Here is a 19,292-nt window from a genome sequence, read left to right as displayed (position 1 = left end):
TTACCTATGATGCATCTGAATCTTCAGATTATTAGTAATAGTTTTATAAGATTCAACTTAATCTTAAATTTTATATATATTAAAGCTAGCTGGCTATCTTGTATTAGATATATAACTAAGATTCTTTAGCCGAAAAGATCTAATTAATCGATATATTGTAATGTGATCGTGGTGACTGGTGAGTTGAGATCAAGTCAAACAACGAAACTTGGCAAGAATAATACAGTACTAGTTAAGCTTTTGTGAAAATTAATTCTCTTTTTTTTATATATAAAATTAGTTTGTTCTATTACCTGGGTTTAATCTTATCAGAACTGCTCAATGTGCTCATGACGCTAACTGTTTGTCAATTGGTTTGCTATACATTTGAGATTTTCCTTTTACAGTTTTGGTTTTGTCCAATTATACTATTCCATAAGTTTTTTTTTTGGTAAAATGTTAAGATTATTACTCCATAAGTTTAGTGATGAATATAAGAACTTTGAATCATTTTTAGATTTGTGAATTTTATATCTATATAAGTCATGCTAAGCATTGTATATGCTTTGTTCTAATTTTACGAGATGTCATTGAAATGGCATGCAGTCCAGTAATTACTAAAGTCTTCATAATGGTATAACAACCTTACGTAGAAAACTTGAAATAAATATAATGGAAATTGAAATAACACTTTAAGCATAATATCCGGATCATCAAATCACAACATTAACAACATCCTACATATATAAGACGCTAACATCCAATATATATATATATATATATATATATATATATATATATATATATATATATACTAGTTAAAGTCCCAACATAAGATCTAATGAACACCCTGATGTGTCCGAACTCCGAAGTAGAAAGATCATGTGTTCTTGCAAGAACATTCAGATCTAACGCACCACTGGCCATCGTCTCGCCGTCCTTCTCGAAGTGACATCTCATGTGCATGACCTCGTAAAGCCTGACCACTGGAGAACATTCTAAAACAGATATTACACTTATGATGCCCCGAAAACATAACGATCTTCCCTTGATGATCTTGGTCACTAGAAGTAGTAGTAACCGTCATAGGATCACCGGTTACGTTTGTGATTGCGAAACATCCTTTAACGTTCCTATGACTCGCTCTGTGTCCTCCTAAAGCATGATGTGATACGAACACTTTCTTGGAACCTCCACACTCGAACCGCTCACTTGATGATGATGGTGTGGCATAAGACAGCATTAAGAGGTAAGAAGCGATATTAAATTCTTCCTCGGACAGTGACACCGAACTTGGTGATCTCTGGTTTAGCTGTTTTGATAATGAAACCGCGGAGGCGACCCGGTGGTTAGGAGGAGGATTGATGCCACGCCATTGACGCTTAGGGTGACATCTCATGTGACCAAGCCAAAGAGAGCTTTCCAGGACCAAAACGTTTTGCCACATTTAGATTTTGGTGAAGAATTAGAGGATAATGCAACGGTTTTGGTGCGTTTATTTCTCGAGCTCTGATACTAACAGGAGATAAAGCAAGCTGGGGATTTGGATCAAGGAAATGGTGATGAAAATTGAGATCATAATCGGAATTATTGGTGGTCATGTGTGATCACGTAAAGTGATGGGAGAAAGGCGATAAAGGGTTGGTTAAGTAGAATAAGAGGAAGACAAATAAGAGACGGTTACTTGGCGAGGAAGTTAGAGCATCATTATCCTAGAGACCCATTAAGAGTCTCTTAATTAATTTTTAATAGTATTTAAGAAGTAAATTTGGTTAAGAGACTTTGTTAAAAACTTTCAACCTTTTTGTCGTCCATTGCAAGTCTCTTAATCAAAGAATTTTTTTTAAAAAAATGTAGAGAATGTTTTTTGATTATTTTGTGAATATAGAAGATGAGAACATTTCTTCCCATGATCATTCTTCCCATGATCATTCACAAACAAGTAAAACTGCACGTACCTCACCACTGATCCTCATGAAACAGTTTCTCACCGAAAGCTGCACAATTCAGTAGGCAAAATATTGTTAGGGAAGAACATGTTATTCCATGAGATGATTCTTCTTAAGGTGTGACAAAAAGAACAAATCCTATCGCATTGAGTAGAAGAACACAAGTCAGACAAGCAAAGCTTTAAGATATAACACAAGCACGTACAGAATCCAAGACCAATCATATATCTCAACAAAAATATGCGTAAAGAGACGAGTAACAATTCATTCCTTCAATAGTATGTCAAAGTTTTCATCTTTATCATACAAAACCGAGCTTTAATCCCATTACATACAAAAGATTGACATCTTAGAGTTTCAGCCCCCTATTCCATGAACGACATTCTAGCTTACTAATCAATAAAATCTCCAAGTTCACTTTTAATTTCAAAACCAAGCAGTGATGAAGTAGATCTTGGCGTAAAAAAAAATCAAGCTTCCATGATCAAAGATTACAATTTTAAAGAAATTTAAAAGATCAAAAACAAACCTCGAGCAAGATGTCTTTGATCCTAACAACCTCCTTAGAAACCATTGAAAACTCTTCAATCGCATCACTCAGGGCGTCCGCTTCATCTCACCTGTACATAATAAGTCAATACCAATCAGTTCTCAGACACATTGGTGCATCAGCTTTTTAGTTAACTACATACTGTTATGAACATGGCCTGTAAGAAGTCACTGGACTTAGTTTTCATACTGTTATGAACATGAACAGATTCGTTTTCATCATATGGAACAAGGCAAGAACAGAGATTTATAGAAGCAAAACCCAAGAAGAGATATAATCAAAGATCAAAGCTTTATGGACAAACAATCAAATCCAGAAACTTAAATTCCATTAAAACTGAAAATCCAATTCAATCAAGCGTGGTAAGAAGAGTCATCAGAGTTGATCGTAATTGAAAGAAGCAGGACAAGACCAAGAACAGCAAGCAGAGAAATCTAAAAAGGGTGAGAAGAAGAGTCATCAGACTTATCACCGCCGTTAAACCACCAACCATTGTCTCCGCCGGAGCCGTTTCCATTATCATTATTGCCGCCGATATCTCCAGAAGGAAAGCAGTTTCTCCTCCTAGCGATTGATTAGTAAGGCTTTCATTAGCAGTGGCTACTAATAGAGGGAACTGGGAAAAGGAGGGAAGTGGTGGTGGCCGGAGTGATTGCCGTGGGAGAAGTACCGTCCAATTTTCCGCCTAGAGAGAAAGAGATGTGGAGAGAAGAAGAGACACGTGTCTCATAAGATACGTCCCTTATTGTCCTCAATTAAGGAACGTTCCTTCTAATAATAGGCAATTTTCTTTTTCTTTTAATCCTAATAATATTAAGAGACAGCCTCAAGAGACTGCGTTAATGATGCCCTTATGGAGGAACAAGGAGACGGACAGTTTACTTCAGTGAGGAACAGAGCGGTTTATTGTGTAAGAAATTTTTTTCCCTTTTGCACTTTGAAAACCACATTTTCTTATTTGCTTCAGTTTTGCTTAAGTTGTTGGGCCAAGTTTATTTTTAATGAGCCATATAATCCATGTTCTCCATCAGTATATCTAATTGACCCAAAACCAAATAGAACCGACCCAAAACCGGACAAATATGAGTCTAAAAATCCCTATCAGAAAAGTCCGGACCGGAAAAAAGCTGTCTGAACCCGAATGTGCAGGTCTACTTTGATTTGTTATGGTTGTTTCATCCAAATATTTGTTCCTTTTGTGGATATAATCTTGTTGCGTTCAATTTTCCTTTTTCGTAAAATAGTCTATTAGAAAACGAACATGTTTTAAATTTTGAAAATACTGTATAAACTTATTAGTGATTGTTTTTTTGGGTCAAAACTTATTAGTGATCGTTAAAAATGCTCAATTTCTATTTTTCTTTTAATATACTAGTAGAAAACTGTGAAATAGACACGGAATTTTTTCGTGACTATGGTCTTTTTTCATGACTATAGGATGACATAGTAAAGATTAGTCACCAAAAAAATAGTGTGTATACGATCGTGACCAAAATTGACCAGGACAAATCGCGACTAAAATTGGACACGATTTGTGTTCGTGACACGCATATGATATATTTGTAGATGCTCATGATTTTTTTCCTATTCCAATTCTTTGGCTTACTTCATCAGACAAACTGTGACAGGAAATATATTTAGCTATCCGGTTTAATCAAATATATTCGTTGGTGGTTTTATATGTATTTCGGTTTACTAGAACCAAACCGGTTCCAAACCCTTTTTGTATCCGAGAAATCAATCAAGAATACAACTTTAGCTTCTTCTCCAAGTTCTCTTCTCTATCATCACCAATAACCATCATCACTTATCATCATCATAATCACTGATTCATGGATCTTCATGGTGACTTTCTATTCTCTTGATTACCTCCTAGACCTTGATTCTCCTATCTTCGAGCTCACGGAGAGCTTCCAGATCAGGATCCTATTTTCATGTGAAAATGTTACACAAACCTAAGACAAACCTTAAAGTCTTTTTGTGTTTGTTTTCGTATTTTTTTTTTTTGGTTAAACATAAAGTTTAGAGTTTCACTCTGTCATTTGATGGAGAAAAGATAAAGTAATCAAATACCAAAACAAAGTTTGCATTTTTCCCAAGTTTCTTCAAGCATACCCATGATCCTGTTTACCTTTTCTTTTAGTTGTTAAAGACCCACTTGCTCTTCCCTTTTCATTTATAAAATATATATATAGCCCTTTTGCTTCTTATTCATGCCTTTCTTTCAGCTAGATGTTTTCAGTATATAACCAATCTTTTGTTATTAAAAGGATTATATTGGTTTGGGTTTTGGCATCTCTGCCACACATTCCTTGCCAACCCTTGTCTCTCTATGGTCGAGGTAAGGGTTTCATCCTCGTGACACTTATTTCCAGGTCTGGTCAAAGCTACTCTCTTTCCTTATCTTACATATTCTCTTGTCCATAACAAGTTTCTAGCTTTATCTTATGTTACTTGCCTCACAATCTTTCATTTTGTGAATACTTGCTGTTTGTTTATATCATACTTGGTGTTTCAGTAACTGAGAAGGCCAACATGTCTTGCGTTTTGGTTCTGTTGAGCGTCATTGTTCTTAGCGGTGATGGGATCATTTCAGAGGGAGCTTCAAGGCCTCATGTTGTTAATGTTGGAGCAATCTTCGGTTTGAACACTTTACATGGTAAAGTTGCATATATCGCCATGAAAGCTGCAGAGGACGATGTGAACTCCGACCCCAGCTTCCTTGGGGGATCGAAGTTGCGTATTTTGATGAACGATGCTAAACGCAGCGGATTCCTCAGCATCATAGGAGGTGAATAAATGTTTAACAGTTTTTTTAACAATTTGTTTTATTGATACCAATTTGCAACCAATAGATAAAGAATACCACAAAATAGTAATTAGAAACTAAATTTTTTTTTTTGCACCAAAAACTAGCAAGGACAAACACCAATGATAACACATCAGCCATACTAAACTGATTTTGTTTCGAAATAAGATAAATTTGGTGAAAATTATTTATATGAAAAGAGACTACATACCAATATCCCTAAATTAAGTTAAAGAATACTTTGAAAATATTGGATCTATTATGTACAGAATTGCTAATGAAATTTTTTTTTTTTGAACGTTTGGTTAATGAAATTTCTTAGTCTCTTAATAAGTTTTGTATAATTAAATATTGAGAAAATTAGCATACCAGGAGAAAAAAATCAAAATAACATTACTTAAAATTTTAATTTTTTTTTTATATATTTGAGTTTGGGTTTTGTGATTGAGATTTGTGATTTATTATTAGGAGATGAGATTAGGGTAAGGGTAGTTTAGGTAGGTATGAGAGTTAGGGTGTCTATTCATGTTTTGTTTCGAGGATTCGGGTTTTTTGGAGTATAAGTAGCTTCATTAATATTTGAATATTATAAAAGTTCGATTTGGACTTAGTAAATCATGTGAAAATTAGTTGCACTCGGAAATTTTTAGGTTCGACACTAAATCGGTTTAAATACTGAAGTAATTGAAAACGGTCAAATAAATACTGAACTTACACAATTTTGCAAAAAAAGTATGAACTCTTCATCAATCCAAAAATATATGAATTTGTGTTCACTGAGCCACATTAGGTATTCTCTTCAACATTTATTTTGTTAACGGAAATCATTGTTTTGCTAAAATAAAAAAAAATTCACTGTAAAATAGTGAACTTACGTTTTACTAAAAAGCATAAACTTTTCACTGACCTAAAAGATATAAACATGTTTTTGGTTTGGATTTTGGATTCTTGGTTTATATATAATTTGTCTTAACCAAAATAAGTTTATATTTTTGGATCAATGAAATTTCATGCTTTTTAGCAAAAATGTGTAATTTTAATATTTGTACGATGAATTTTCTTAGTCCTTTTTTATTTTAGCAAAATAACGATGTTTTGATTTCTGCTAAAAAATAAATGTTGATTAAGTGAAATTTAAGGTTAACTAAAGTTATACATAATTTGGCTCAATCAACACAAGTTCACATGTTTTTTGGATTAATGAAGAGTTCCTGTTTTTTTTGGCAAAAGTGTGTATGTTTGGTATTTATTTGACCATTTTCTCCGTAAATTACCGTTATTTTGGGATTTTTTGGTTATATGCTAATTTCGTATAAAATAAAGTGCTATCTGTAGAATTTGTCCTTCTATCTTTTTTTTTTGAAAACTAAACTCTTACTTATCCTTGTGTTGGTTTTTAATATCACAGCGTTGAAATTCATGGAGACTGATGTTGTGGCTATAATTGGTCCTCAGACATCGATTATGGCTCATGTTCTGTCTTACATTGCAAATGAGCTTAAAGTACCTATGTTGTCATTCACAGCTCTAGACCCTAGTCTCTCGCCACTTCAGTTCCCCTTCTTTGTCCAAACAGCACCTAGCGATCTCTTTCTGATGCGTGCCATTGCGGAAATGATCACTTACTACGGTTGGTCAGACGTGGTTGCATTGTACAACGACGATGATAACAGCAGAAACGGTATAACATCTTTAGGCGACGAGCTTGAAGGAAGACGCTGCAAGATCTCTTACAAGGCGGTGCTTCCTCTGGATGTTGTGATCACAAGTCCTCGTGAGATCATAGATGAGTTAACCAAGATTCAAGGGATGGAGTCTCGTGTAATCATTGTGCACACGTTCCCTAAAACAGGTAGAATGATCTTTGAGGAAGCCAAGAAGCTTGGCATGATGGAGCAAGGCTATGTCTGGATAGCTACAACATGGTTGACTTCTCTGTTGGATTCATATAGCCCTTTACCACCCAAGAAGATTGAAGCCATTAGAGGGGTGCTCACTCTTCGTATCCACACTCGAGAATCAAGAAAGAGAAGAGACTTTGGGGCACGGTGGAACAAGTTAAGTAATGGAACTGTGGGATTAAACGTTTATGGACTCTATGCATATGACACTGTTTGGATCATTGCTAGAGCTGTTAAGAGTCTTCTTGATAGTGAAGCTAACATTACCTTCTCCAGCGACTCTAAGTTAACAAGCTTGAAGGGAGGAACACTTAATCTAGGTGCATTGAGCATATTCGATCAGGGACCACAGTTTCTTGAATTTATTGTGAAGACAAAGATGTCTGGTGTCACAGGTCCAGTACAGTTTCTTCCAGACAGATCAATGCTTCAGCCTGCTTATGACATTATAAATATTGTCGGTGACGGGTTTAAGCAGATAGGTTACTGGTCTAACCATTCTGGTCTCTCTGTTATACCTCCTGAGTCACTATACAGCAAGCCTCCAAACCGTTCTAGCTCAAACCAGCATCTGTACAATGTGACTTGGCCTGGTGGGACGTCTGAGACGCCTCGTGGATGGGTGTTACCTAACAACGGGAGGAGATTGAGAATTGGTGTACCTAATAGAGCAAGCTTCAAGGACTTTGTGTCAAGTGTTAATGGAAGCAATAAAGTGGAAGGGTACTCCATTGATGTCTTTGAAGCTGCTATAAAACTGCTTCCTTATCCGGTCGCTCATGAGTTTGTCCTTTTTGGAGATGGTCTCAAGAACCCAAACTACAATGAACTTGTCAACAATGTCTCTACAGGGGTTAGTAAAAAGGATCAACAGACCATAACACAGAGCCTTTTCTAGAGAGTTGACTGTAATAGAGTTGAGGTTTTTCAGGTGTTTGATGCTGTGGTAGGTGACATAGCCATTGTTAAGAGACGAATAAGGATTGTAGACTTCACTCAGCCATACATAGAGTCAGGGCTTGTAGTGGTTGCTGCTGTCACAAAGCTAAATGATACTCCTTGGGCGTTCTTGAGACCTTTTACTCCTCCTATGTGGGCTGTAACAGCAGCTTTTTTCCTCATCATTGGATCAGTAATATGGGTTCTTGAACATAGGATCAATGATGAGTTCCGTGGACCGCCAAGGAGTCAAGTTGTTACAATACTCTGGTTAGTAAACAGTCACTGAAGCTACATTATTCCTATATATTGTTGTATAACATACCTATTCCCATGCAGGTTCACCTTCTCGACCATGTTTTTCTCCCACAGTAAGTTCATACTGAAACCCCAGCTAGTTACTATTACCTGTATAGAGTTTCCTAGGGATAGGCATTCCTGAAACCCCAGCTAGTTACTATTACCTGTATAGAGTTTCCTAGGGATAGGCATTCGGATATCAGATCGGGTTCGGTGAGATATTTTGGATATCGGTATTTCAGATCTAGGAAAATTGGTAATGACCAGATAGTTTAAAATTTCAGATCGAATTATCTTTCCGGTACCAATAAGTTCGGTTAAATTTGAAGAACCAGAAAAAAATCATTCGGATCCACTTATTATAACCATGTATAGAAAAATAACCGATTGTATCCCAAATATCCAGCTCAGATCTGGTGTTCTTATATCCAACATGTCCAGAAATATCTAAAATATCCAAAATTATTAATATATTCAAAATTTTAATTGTAATTTTTAAATTTGAATTATTATAAACATTAATATAAATAATATTTCTAGATATATATATTTATAAATATTTTCGGATATCCTAAATTTTTCGGGTTTGGATACCAGTCGGATATCTATACCTTAAAATTCGGATCAACCCTGTTTGGAACTTTGGCTCTGGATAATTGGCCCGGGGCTAACATCTTGGAGATGTTCAAACTTGCAGGAGAGAATACAGTGAGCACACTTGGTCGTGTTGTGTTGCTCATCTGGCTTTTTGTGGTTTTGATCATCACCTCAAGCTACACAGCTAGTCTTACATCGATTCTTACAGTGCAACAGCTTAACTCACCGATCAAAGGAGTAGACACACTCATGAGCAGCAGTGAACGTGTTGGGTTTCAGGTAGGTTCTTATGCTGAAAACTACATGATTGATGAGCTTAACATCGCCAGGTCCAGACTTGTGGCACTTGGCTCTCCAAAAGAATACGCTACAGCTCTTCAAAACGGAACTGTCTCTGCTATTGTTGATGAACGTCCTTACGTTGATCTCTTCCTCTCTGAGTTTTGTGGGTTCGCCATTAGAGGCCAAGCGTTCACCAGAAGTGGCTGGGGATTTGTAAGTACCTTTCTCTTGAAGTCTCTCTAAGCATTGTCTGAAAATGAATCTTGATCATCTTGATTTGTCTGAAGGCATTCCCAAGAGACTCTCCGTTAGCTGTTGACATGTCAACAGCGATCTTAGGTCTGTCTGAAACAGGACAGCTTCAAAAGATACGTGAAAAGTGGCTTTCGAAATCTAACTGTAGTAATCTGAATGGTTCACACTCAGATGATGATCAAGAACAGCTTGGTCTCCATAGCTTCTGGGGGCTATTCCTTATGTGTGGGGTTGCTTGTTTTCATCGCTCTCCTTATCTACTTCTTCAAGATAGTCCGAGACTTTTGCAACGACCACAAGCCTGTGGAAGAAGCTATAGTACCTTCGCCAGAAAGCTCGCATTCTAACACATTGCATACGTTTCTTGCTTACTTTGACGAGAAGGAAGACAAAACCAAGAGAAGGTTGAAGCGTAAACGGGATCATGAACTCTCTGTAAAGTTTCCTAGACCAATGTGACAGATTTAATCATCACTCAGCTCAAGCAATCTTCTTCAGTCATAACAACATACCTCATGAGTATAGAAGTAAGAAAAGGAGATTTTGATTATGTGATTCTTCAAAACATATGACTTGCAGTGTACGGAACATTGTTGACGCAAGAAGTTAGAAAAAATTGATGCATACATAAACTTGTAACTTGTAAGACAAAGCTCAAGCTGTATTAATTTGTATTGGCAGAGTATTTATTGGTTTCAGTTGACAAACGGAAAAAACTTGAGTTGCCAATCCGGTTTAACTTCCCAAACCGAAAGTTTATTCACAGAAGCTGAACTGAAATCAATTGATTTGTTTTCATTTTTCTACACTTCCAAAAAATTGGTAATAGAAATTAAACCAACTTATGCCCATTTTAACCGGAATTACTTTCAAAAATTACTCAGATTAAACAGAAAATAGTGTGGTATCTATTTCTTATATAGAGATTAAACCAAGGCCAGCCAATTAACCGGACTATTCCAAGTATACGGGTTGGGTTTGGCTTTTCTAGGTTAGTGGTTACTGATTAGTCTTACTTTGCAAAAATAGATACTAATATATTCAAATGAAAACATACTGAAACTTATTCGTTTATAGAATGTACAAAGAAAATACATACATCGAAAGACATACCAAACGATGTGAAAACATTACATGCTTAATGGTTACTATAGTATACCATTGATTTATTCTGTCACAAACTCGAAAGGTGTTCATAATTTATTCATAAAAGCAAAACACCCCCATTTATTTATTATATCATAGCATATAAAAAGACTTAGGCTTACATAAGAACCCTTTAGTTGACACCATTGACAGCTTTGCATGGAGTTTCACCTGAAATGGAGTGGCGATCACAAAAGCTCTTCAATCTATCAAATGCATCCTCCAAAGTTGGAATATGCATGTCAATAGAATGCCTCACCCAGTTCTTCAGAGTAAAAGCAATCCCTAAACCAAACCAGCACACAACATATAAGTTGTTTTATTAAAATGATTATCTTGACTGATAGACCGCAAAACCTTGGACATTGATAATGAATATTGATTAATACCAGGTAAAAGGACGAGGTTTTCCTCAATAGCTAATTTTTCACAGAAGTCTTCATCATCTTCAATGTCCACAAAGCATGACAAGTTCAGCTCGGTCTACGAGTAGAAAAGAAAACAAAATGTAAAGAATACAATTATAAAAAGAAGGTTGGAATAAATTATAAAGATACATAGTAATGATAGAATACCCAAAAGAAGGTGCATGCTTCAGGTTTCATGTAGCAGGTGAGGGAAGGTATGCTCTTGAGCTTATAATATGCAAACTCGGTTGCAACTTTCAGAAAGCACTGCCTCCTTTGGAAGAAATCTTTACCAGTTTTCTCCAAGATGGTGGGAATGGCCGCCTACATAATAAAAACCTGACACATTAGCTATATAATTGATAATAATTGGAATAGGATCCGTAACATTTTATTTTATATCTGGTTACAGAAAGTGCCCGAATTAGAAAGTCTCGTACCTGGATAACAGTTGGTGGTTTAGAATTTAGATCAAGGAACTGTTTTATAGCAGCTAAAACCTGTCCATAAGATTAGGAAAAAAAGTTAATAAGAATGAACGTTGATAACTCTTATATATGTTTAAAGAGTGATGGAGAAAAATAGACCGGACATTTTTGGATTTAAAGACACCATCTAGGTCGTGAAGCGCGATCCAGCCAGTTCGCCATCCAGGGACAGACCATCCCTTCGATATGGACCCGAGTGTAACCACCGGTACAATGGACGAAAATTTGCCCATGGGAACGAAGGGATTACTCCCAAACACCGACCAACGAAAAACTTCGTCAGAAACAACCATTATCCCGAGTTCCCGAGCCAACACAGCGAGCTAAGATTCATTAATATACACACAGTCAAAGGACTATAACATAAGGCCATGCGAATACTTGTATAGCTAGTTAGAGTATAGGTGAAAATACCTGCTTGAGATGAGCTTCAGAGTAGGTGTTCCCGTTGGGATTGTGCGGGTTTATTATAAATATTGCGAATGTGTTCTCATCCGCTGCCGCTCGGACGCTGTCAAGGTCAATCTCATACTTCTCTTCGCGAAGAAATTCGTAATTGCGGACCTCAAGGTGCTTGAAGATGGAACGGATTAAGTTACTTGGGTAGCCTGGCTTGGGAAGCAAGATGTTGGCATTTGGTTTAGCCAATGTATCAACGGCAAGCTCGATGGCTTGTTTGCATCCAACGGTCATAAACACGTCATCAGGTGACAGTTTCTTCGGAAGATCTCTGTTTAGGTAATCTGCTACTGCCCTGAGAAAAGCAAAAATTATGGGACACTTTTTTGTCAAAGAGGTCTAAGATTAATAAACTATGCTACTATAATTATATGTACGTATATATCACCTTTTGGCCGCCGGAAGGCCAATGCTGGGAGCATAGGCGTTTCCAGTGCCACATAGGACGGCTTTAACAACAGCCCTTTCAGCGGTGTGGCTAGTCTCGGCAGTTTCACCTCGTGGAGGCAAAATGGGCTTTCCTTGAGGATCGCACAGAGCAAAGAGTTTAGAGGTGTAAGTGCTTAGTGAGGCTTCTGAGGCGGCCTTGCCCTCATCGCTGCCACTGAACTGCCAATCAACGCTTTCATTGTTCGCCATCTTTTTTTTTTCCTTTTATTTCCTTACGTAGTTTTTTTTTTTTGTTTTTGGATGATTACTCTCGTTACTACTAGTGAGATTATATAGTACAAGTTTTTACACTTTTTCTTATCAAAGTTTATACTTCGCGTGGTTATATAAGAAAAGAAAGGAACTAAATGCATCTCGAGTCCCGTACATGTTAGAGCAGCATTAATCCAAATATCTAAATGGGTTTCTAAATTTTTTTTTTGGCCGATTTAAAAAAAAAAAAAAAATTAAAAATAAATCAATCGCGGGCCGCCACGTGTCAGTAGGGCTCGCACACAGTAAAAAAACCCCATTACATACGTTTCTTATTTGGCTACATTTGGCTCCCTTCTTCCTCGGTTCCCCCATTTTTGTGGTTCCTTCCCCTCCTAAAAACCCTCTTACATACCTGGTTAATGCTGCTCTTAGAACGTTTCCCTTATCACGGTAAGTACAAAATGTAAAACTGTCAATGGAAAATAGGTAAATGTTTTTGGGATCAAATAGGTAATTTATATAAAATATTTTATCAGACAAAGAAAAATCACGTGCTATTTGGATTTTCAATTGTACAAGGTGATATTATATAATATAGTACCAAACTTATTTTCGGTTTTCTTTCTATCCGTAGTTCTTACCATCGGTGACGGCCTCAGGACCTGCTCACAAGGGGAGACAAGTGATACGACCGCTCCGGACCCAAGCCCGTGTCCCCGTATAATAATAATTAAGATGCTTAATTTTTTTATAAATCTATATATTTATATATAAATATAGAATAAATAAAATTGAAAAAGGCCCAAAATTATTTGAAATGTATATAGTTTTATTTTCATTATAAATATACAAAATATTACTAATTAAATTTTAAAAATATTTTAAACATAATCTAAATATAAATTTTAAAGGGTAAAAAAAAAAACTTTGCCCTATGGCCCCTAACACTTTACATTTTGCTTCTTTCAGCCGTGTGTCACCATCAATACATATAAACGACCTAAGAACAATCCTAATGATTTTAGACGTGAGTTACAAGAAACAACAGAATCTTTCTTTTTCGTCATGTTTTTAGCTTTCGTCTATACACTGAAAATGAAAATAGTGAGGATAAGTTGGAATAACCTATCATACTATATTTCTTTTGTAGATCATAAATATTCTTTTCTGTAAAATAACGTCTTCACTTTTAACTATGTAAATCAGATCACGTAATGTAACACCGTAAAATATGACAAAATCATTGAAATATCACTTAAAGATGTAGAATAAATTACCGGGGCTTGTTGCCCGGTGGTAACTAACTTGAAACCCAATAAGATGAAGCCACCTGGGTTCGAGTCCCAGCCATTAGAAAACTAAATTTTCGGTACTGCCAGGGACAGTGGACTGACACAAAATAGGCGAGTGTTTTTTGTTTTGTTAAAGTGGCACAACCTGTGTTGGGTCGGAGCGATAGCTAGCAATACCATACTTGAATCGACATGAGTATGACCAACACAGGCCCGGTGGTAATTAACTTGAAGATCAATAAGGTGAAGACACCTGAGTTCGAGTCCCAGCCACTGGAGAATTAAATTTTCGGTATCGCCAAAGATAGGGGACTGACACAAAATAGGTGAGTGCTTTTTGTTTTGTTAAAGTGGCACAACCGGTGTTGGGTCGGAGTGACAGCTAGCAATACCATACATGAATCGACATAAGTATGACCAACACACATGCCCGGTCCGGGTCATAGGCAAGAGTTAACTTAGTTAACTTTCAAACGACATTGACCATGATAAGTCGAGGACAAGAGTTAGAAAATATTCATATATGCATGGGCCAGATATGAGTCATTCGGGAGGCTTTGTTCGGCTTAGTATATTAGAAGATAATGGTCGAACACAGAAAAATACTTACCTGGATGAGGTCGACTGTTGATCAATAAGATGAGTGGCCTAAGCTAGTAACTTCCATTGCACAATAAGGAAGGGTGCTTAGCTTAAGATTTTCCCAAGTAGAAGAGCCTGCATCTTATTTTGCGGTAGTGGGGTGATATTACGTGTATACGCACACCAATTAACCTAATGTGCACACTACCACAATCGAATGGTATGTCGATGTAGCACTTTATGATCAAATCCACAAAGACCAACGATTACACTTTATCTTTATGAGATCAATACTTAGCTAAAACAATGATGGGGTTTTGAGATTAAGGTTTCGTAACAAGCAAGTAATAAGATTAATTAAAGCTTTCAGATGATTAAAATGCTAGCCAAGGGTGGTTTGGTCGGGTGTTAAACAAGTGTGAGCCAAACAATTATTCAAGTTCGATTAAAGACCAGTCTAGAACTCGAATCACTTAAGATAGATCAGCCCACTGTCGTGGTGCTTCACCTTTTGTCAATCAATCTCAGTACCTAAACTTTCGTTTGGATTGAGATGCGATGACAAACATTGAGATCAAGTCCGATCTGTTAACAAAACACCCTAACATCTACTTTCGCTGGTTAGGGATATGATGCTCATTCAAGTTATGTCTAGCAACCTATAACACTTTTGAAGAATAGATTAAACCTAGAATCAGGCACTAAGTGGTTAACTTGATGCAAGCCTTAAGAACAACAGTGAATGAAGACAATCGATTTATAACTTATTTATGTCAAGCTCACGGATCTAACACCCTAACACCCTAGACTAAGCAAGCTGACTACTCAGCCATGAAGAAAGAAAACACAGAGACAGAGATATAAAGCAACATGAAATATGACTGAAATAAAGTAATAGGGTTTAGGGGTTCTTCTCTAAATCGAGAGAGATGGTCTTCTCCCTTTACAAAGTAGCAAAATCTCAAGTCTTAAACTCTAAGGTCTGGTTTCTTCTCCAAAAAATAGCGTAGTAAAATATAGAAAACCAGAAAAAGAAGTTTTATGGAAGCCACCGGCGGTTGGAAGAAAAAGATGGGATAATTAGGGCAAATCCCGTAATGACTTGTAGTTTTCTTGAAAATCTCTGCCGCAGGAACAGACACTCGGGTTGCTCCGCTCTATCTAGAACAATCACTCGGGTTGCTCTGCTATTGGGAACAGTCACTCCGACTGTTCCGCGTGAAAATCTCCAGATTGCATTGTGTTCTGTCTTTTTTTGTTCCAGCTGGTCTATCTCCAATCCAATGCAACTCCAGACCTGTAATGACTCAAAAAGGACTAGGAAGACTCGATAATGACTTGGAAACCAATTAGAAAACATATATACAAGGTGCCAAAAACCCATATATCAATTCCCCCAAACTTAGATCCTTGTTTGTCCTCAAACAATGTCAAGTATCAAGAACATGGAGAAAGGTTTGAAAGTGTGAGAACTATCCTATTCTCAGCAACCATACTTTAACCACGAATCTCTAAACCCTACAAGCAAAAAACTAGGACAATACACCCTTACCGGAACCCACTGACTGCTGTTCAAAAACCGGCTCCATACTCTTCATCTCAAACTTGAAAAAGGAACACTATCGAGACAAAACTCCCTACATTCATTTAAGAGTATCGTGAGCTTCTCATCATATGCACTATTCAGGGTAGACGAGCTAGGTGTTAAACATGCTATTTAATGGTGGAGTTAAAAGTGTTTAGGGGCTACCATTTCATTGTAGAGGATGCAGGATATCGTACAAAATGGCAAGAGAGGATAGATCCATTGATGTCCACAGCCTCTACTCGTTTTTGCTCTATCTGTGCGACTGTTCTGACGACGGAACAAACAACTGATTGTTATGCTTTCCACTTTCATCTTGGTACGCACTCTTTTGATCGACCTCCCTAGTGGCTCATGTTTCTTTGATTTCTTCCCCTTCTCCATCACCTTATTTTCATTTTTTTTTTTGAATACTGATATGGTGATGTGACGAAGAAGGAGGTAATACATGATGGTTCTGAGTGCCACTGGTGGTTCTGATTTCGCAACCATTCTGGTTCTCCATCCCTACTCTTGCGCAGTTCATTGGCTATGGAGTGGTTGCTCCCTTAATCTGCTTGTTCTCCTTTCTTACTGAATTTCTGCAGCAGTAACGAGTAAGAGGCTGCGTTGATCCTTTCCTCTCCGACCTCCTTTCCTCTCGACCTTTTTGCACATCTGCACATATGACACTGAAAAACAAATGTATGAAGGTGGAATAAAGGCTAAGGTGCAAGGTGGGAACTAGCTAAAGATGAGCTAGCCACTCAGGATCAGCAAGATGGATAAAAAGGATAAGAAGTCCTAAGTGTGTTCTCGTTTCCCTGATCTAATGCCCATAACAAGAAGAATTTTAAAGATTAGGTTCAAGTTAGGTGGAGCTAAGTCTACCCAGTGTAACCTGATCGGCTGAGAACTTCTGGAGAATCAAGTGAGATATGTCAGGGTGTTCCAGGTCAACATGTGTGTCTTTCGCCACTGCTAAGGTCACTGAATAAGATAACTAAAGCACGAGGTGGTTAGTGATCAACACGGTATAAGGTCCTAATTCCCACAAATTTTTGACTGACTCAATCCTCAAAATTGACTCAAACTGACTCAAAAGAAGAACAAAAGAAAGAAACGAGTTAGTAAACGACGAAAACCCTCCCCCAGACTTACTTCACAACGTCTCTGGTGTGAAAATAAATCAGAGAGAAGGTGAAAACAAGAATGAACATTTTTTTTGTGTGTGAGATACTTACCTGAGTGGAGCGGGCGCTCCACGAAAATTCTGGGTGTTCCATTGCAAGATCTCCAACTAGAGCAGTCGCTCCCTTCTGCAACCCATAATTTTGAAGTATCTCGTTTTTTTTTTTTTTTGACCTGAGACTCAATAAACTAAAACGAAAAATAAGCAAACCAAAAACAAAACCAAGTTATATTTACACTTACCAGTGGGTTGCCTCCCACCAAGCGCTTGGTTTAAGTCACTAGCTTGACTTGGTGACTGGGATTAGTCGGGTTGAGCATGAGGGCTTGTTCCACAACAAGCTCCACAATCAGACATGTTCAGCTTCAAAACTTTGCTCAACAACCCTTTCACAGCAGCTTCTTCTCTTCTCTTGCAGTTCATGTGTGAGAATTACTCTGACTTTAGAGAAAGGTTAGAGGTACCCTTGCACTTTACCTCATACTCAATGGATTTTTCATCACACAAGCGAGGTATCAAAGTCATCATAGGATCACCCCCTTTTCTTCTGGACTTTTTCATTCAGCTTTACATTCCCACTAAGTTTCTTGGTATCAATGTGAGGATCTCCATCCAGGACTTCTTTGATCTCACCCTTTACCAAGCTCCTTCTTAGGAACAATTTCCAGCTGTGCTCCACTAACCACTGAGATGCAGGAGGCGTATCGGATTTGTGATCTGATTGGGACAGCCTTGTAGAAAACCTTCTTGTTGATGTTGGAGAATGAGACTCTCTTATTAGGCATGTCGACGATTGCTCCCACTGTAGCCATAAATGATCTTCCAAAGATCAAAGGCATCTCATGACCGTTCCTCATCTCAACAACTTGAAATTCGGTATGGAGCACCACTACAAGAAAAAAGGGAGATTCTGATGGCCAAAATCGTCGGAAATTCGTCGGAATAGACCGATTCCGACGAATTTCTGACGAAACCGTCCGTCGGTATCGTTTCGTCGGAAAAAAAAAATCCGTCGGAATTTCGTCAGAACTTCCGACGACTTTCTGACGAATACCGAGAAACGTCATTCTGACGAACTTCCGACGATATTACGATGCGGATACACGAGACCAGAGTTCATCGGAAAAACTACGTACCGACGAAGAACGTTCCTCGGACACTTCCGACGTAGAGTGTTCCTCGGTGCATTCCGACGAACGAGGTTAATCGGTAAATTCCGACGGATATATTTCCGTCGGTATATTCTGACGACCACTGTCCGTCGGTATATACCCATTTTTTTTTCAAATTAATTTTGCATTTTTTATATATTTTTGATATTAATAAATTTTAAAAATCAGAAATTTAAAACTAATAATATTAAATTTAAATTCATAAAAACCGAAATAGGAAAAAAACATTCATAAAGTTTAAAATTCATACAAACCGAAATAAAAATAAACATTCCGAAAGTTTTAAAAAGCCGAAATAAACTAAGATGAACTCGAAGACATCAAACGATCTAGCTTCTGCATAATCTCGGTGTTGAACTTCTTCTGGGATGCCAACTCAGCAAGGATAGTGGCATTCTCCGAACGGATAGTGGCATTCTCGGAAAGGATAGTGGTGTTCTGCTCCTCCAATGCCCCAATCCGTTCATCTTTGTCATGTAGCTCCTCGAGAATCATGGGATCGGCATACGGAGCTTGTGAAGAAGATGCCGGATACGAAGAAGCACGACGGGCCAACCCAACTAAACGGCCTCCTTTCCTTTTAGGAACCGCCTACAAAATATTTAAAGTAAGTAAATAAGGACAAGTAAGTAATCGACATTATTAAAAAAATATATTAATAAAAAAAATTACCTTTTCAACCATCTCATTTATTTGCAATAGAGACAGGTTGGTTGAAACTCCCGTGGAGTCGCCGTCATCAGAGAGAGGCTGAGATTGGGAAACTATTTCAGCTTCCACCAAA

The 19,292-nt window shown here is 37.5% G+C and overlaps 1 protein-coding gene, 1 non-coding gene and 2 pseudogenes across 2 annotated transcripts; 2 read left to right on the top strand and 2 right to left on the bottom strand.

The window, feature by feature from the left end:
• Window positions 1–797: 797 nt before the first annotated feature.
• Window positions 798–1,584, bottom strand: LOC125583429 (annotated as a pseudogene).
• Window positions 1,585–4,629: 3,045 nt separating this feature from the next.
• On the top strand, window positions 4,630–10,246 carry LOC106421754 (annotated as a pseudogene).
• Window positions 10,247–10,615: 369 nt separating this feature from the next.
• LOC125583428 (probable aminotransferase TAT4) lies at window positions 10,616–12,862 on the bottom strand. Its single transcript, XM_048750356.1, has 7 exons — window positions 12,450–12,862; window positions 12,017–12,356; window positions 11,707–11,925; window positions 11,555–11,614; window positions 11,283–11,438; window positions 11,097–11,190; window positions 10,616–10,992 (listed from the first exon to the last, which is right to left on the bottom strand). The coding sequence occupies exons 1-7, from the start codon at window positions 12,698–12,700 to the stop codon at window positions 10,841–10,843; spliced, it is 1,272 nt and encodes a 423-aa protein (XP_048606313.1). The 5' UTR covers window positions 12,701–12,862; the 3' UTR covers window positions 10,616–10,840.
• Window positions 12,863–14,600: 1,738 nt separating this feature from the next.
• On the top strand, window positions 14,601–14,763 carry LOC125584684. Its single transcript, XR_007321594.1, has one exon. It is a non-coding gene; the product is annotated as a U1 spliceosomal RNA (small nuclear RNA).
• The last annotated feature ends 4,529 nt before the right edge of the window (window positions 14,764–19,292 follow it).

This window comes from Brassica napus, chromosome C3 (genome assembly GCF_020379485.1).
Source record: "Brassica napus cultivar Da-Ae chromosome C3, Da-Ae, whole genome shotgun sequence".
Classification (NCBI taxonomy): Eukaryota; Viridiplantae; Streptophyta; class Magnoliopsida; order Brassicales; family Brassicaceae; genus Brassica; species Brassica napus.
Note: the sequence above shows the minus strand (reverse complement) of the source record. Positions and strands in the feature narration are given on the sequence as shown.

Bases quoted from the DNA above. Each gene is read 5' to 3' on its own strand.
- LOC125583428 (XM_048750356.1), bottom strand. From the start codon at position 12,700: ATGGCGAACAATGAAAGCGTTGATTGGCAGTTCAGTGGCAGCGATGAG. The intron at 11,926-12,016 runs GTATTTTCACCT...AATGAATCTTAG, and splicing joins CTGAAGCTCATCTCAAGCAG to CTCGCTGTGTTGGCTCGGGA. The intron at 11,615-11,706 runs GTCCGGTCTATT...TCTTATGGACAG, and splicing joins GTGTCTTTAAATCCAAAAAT to GTTTTAGCTGCTATAAAACA.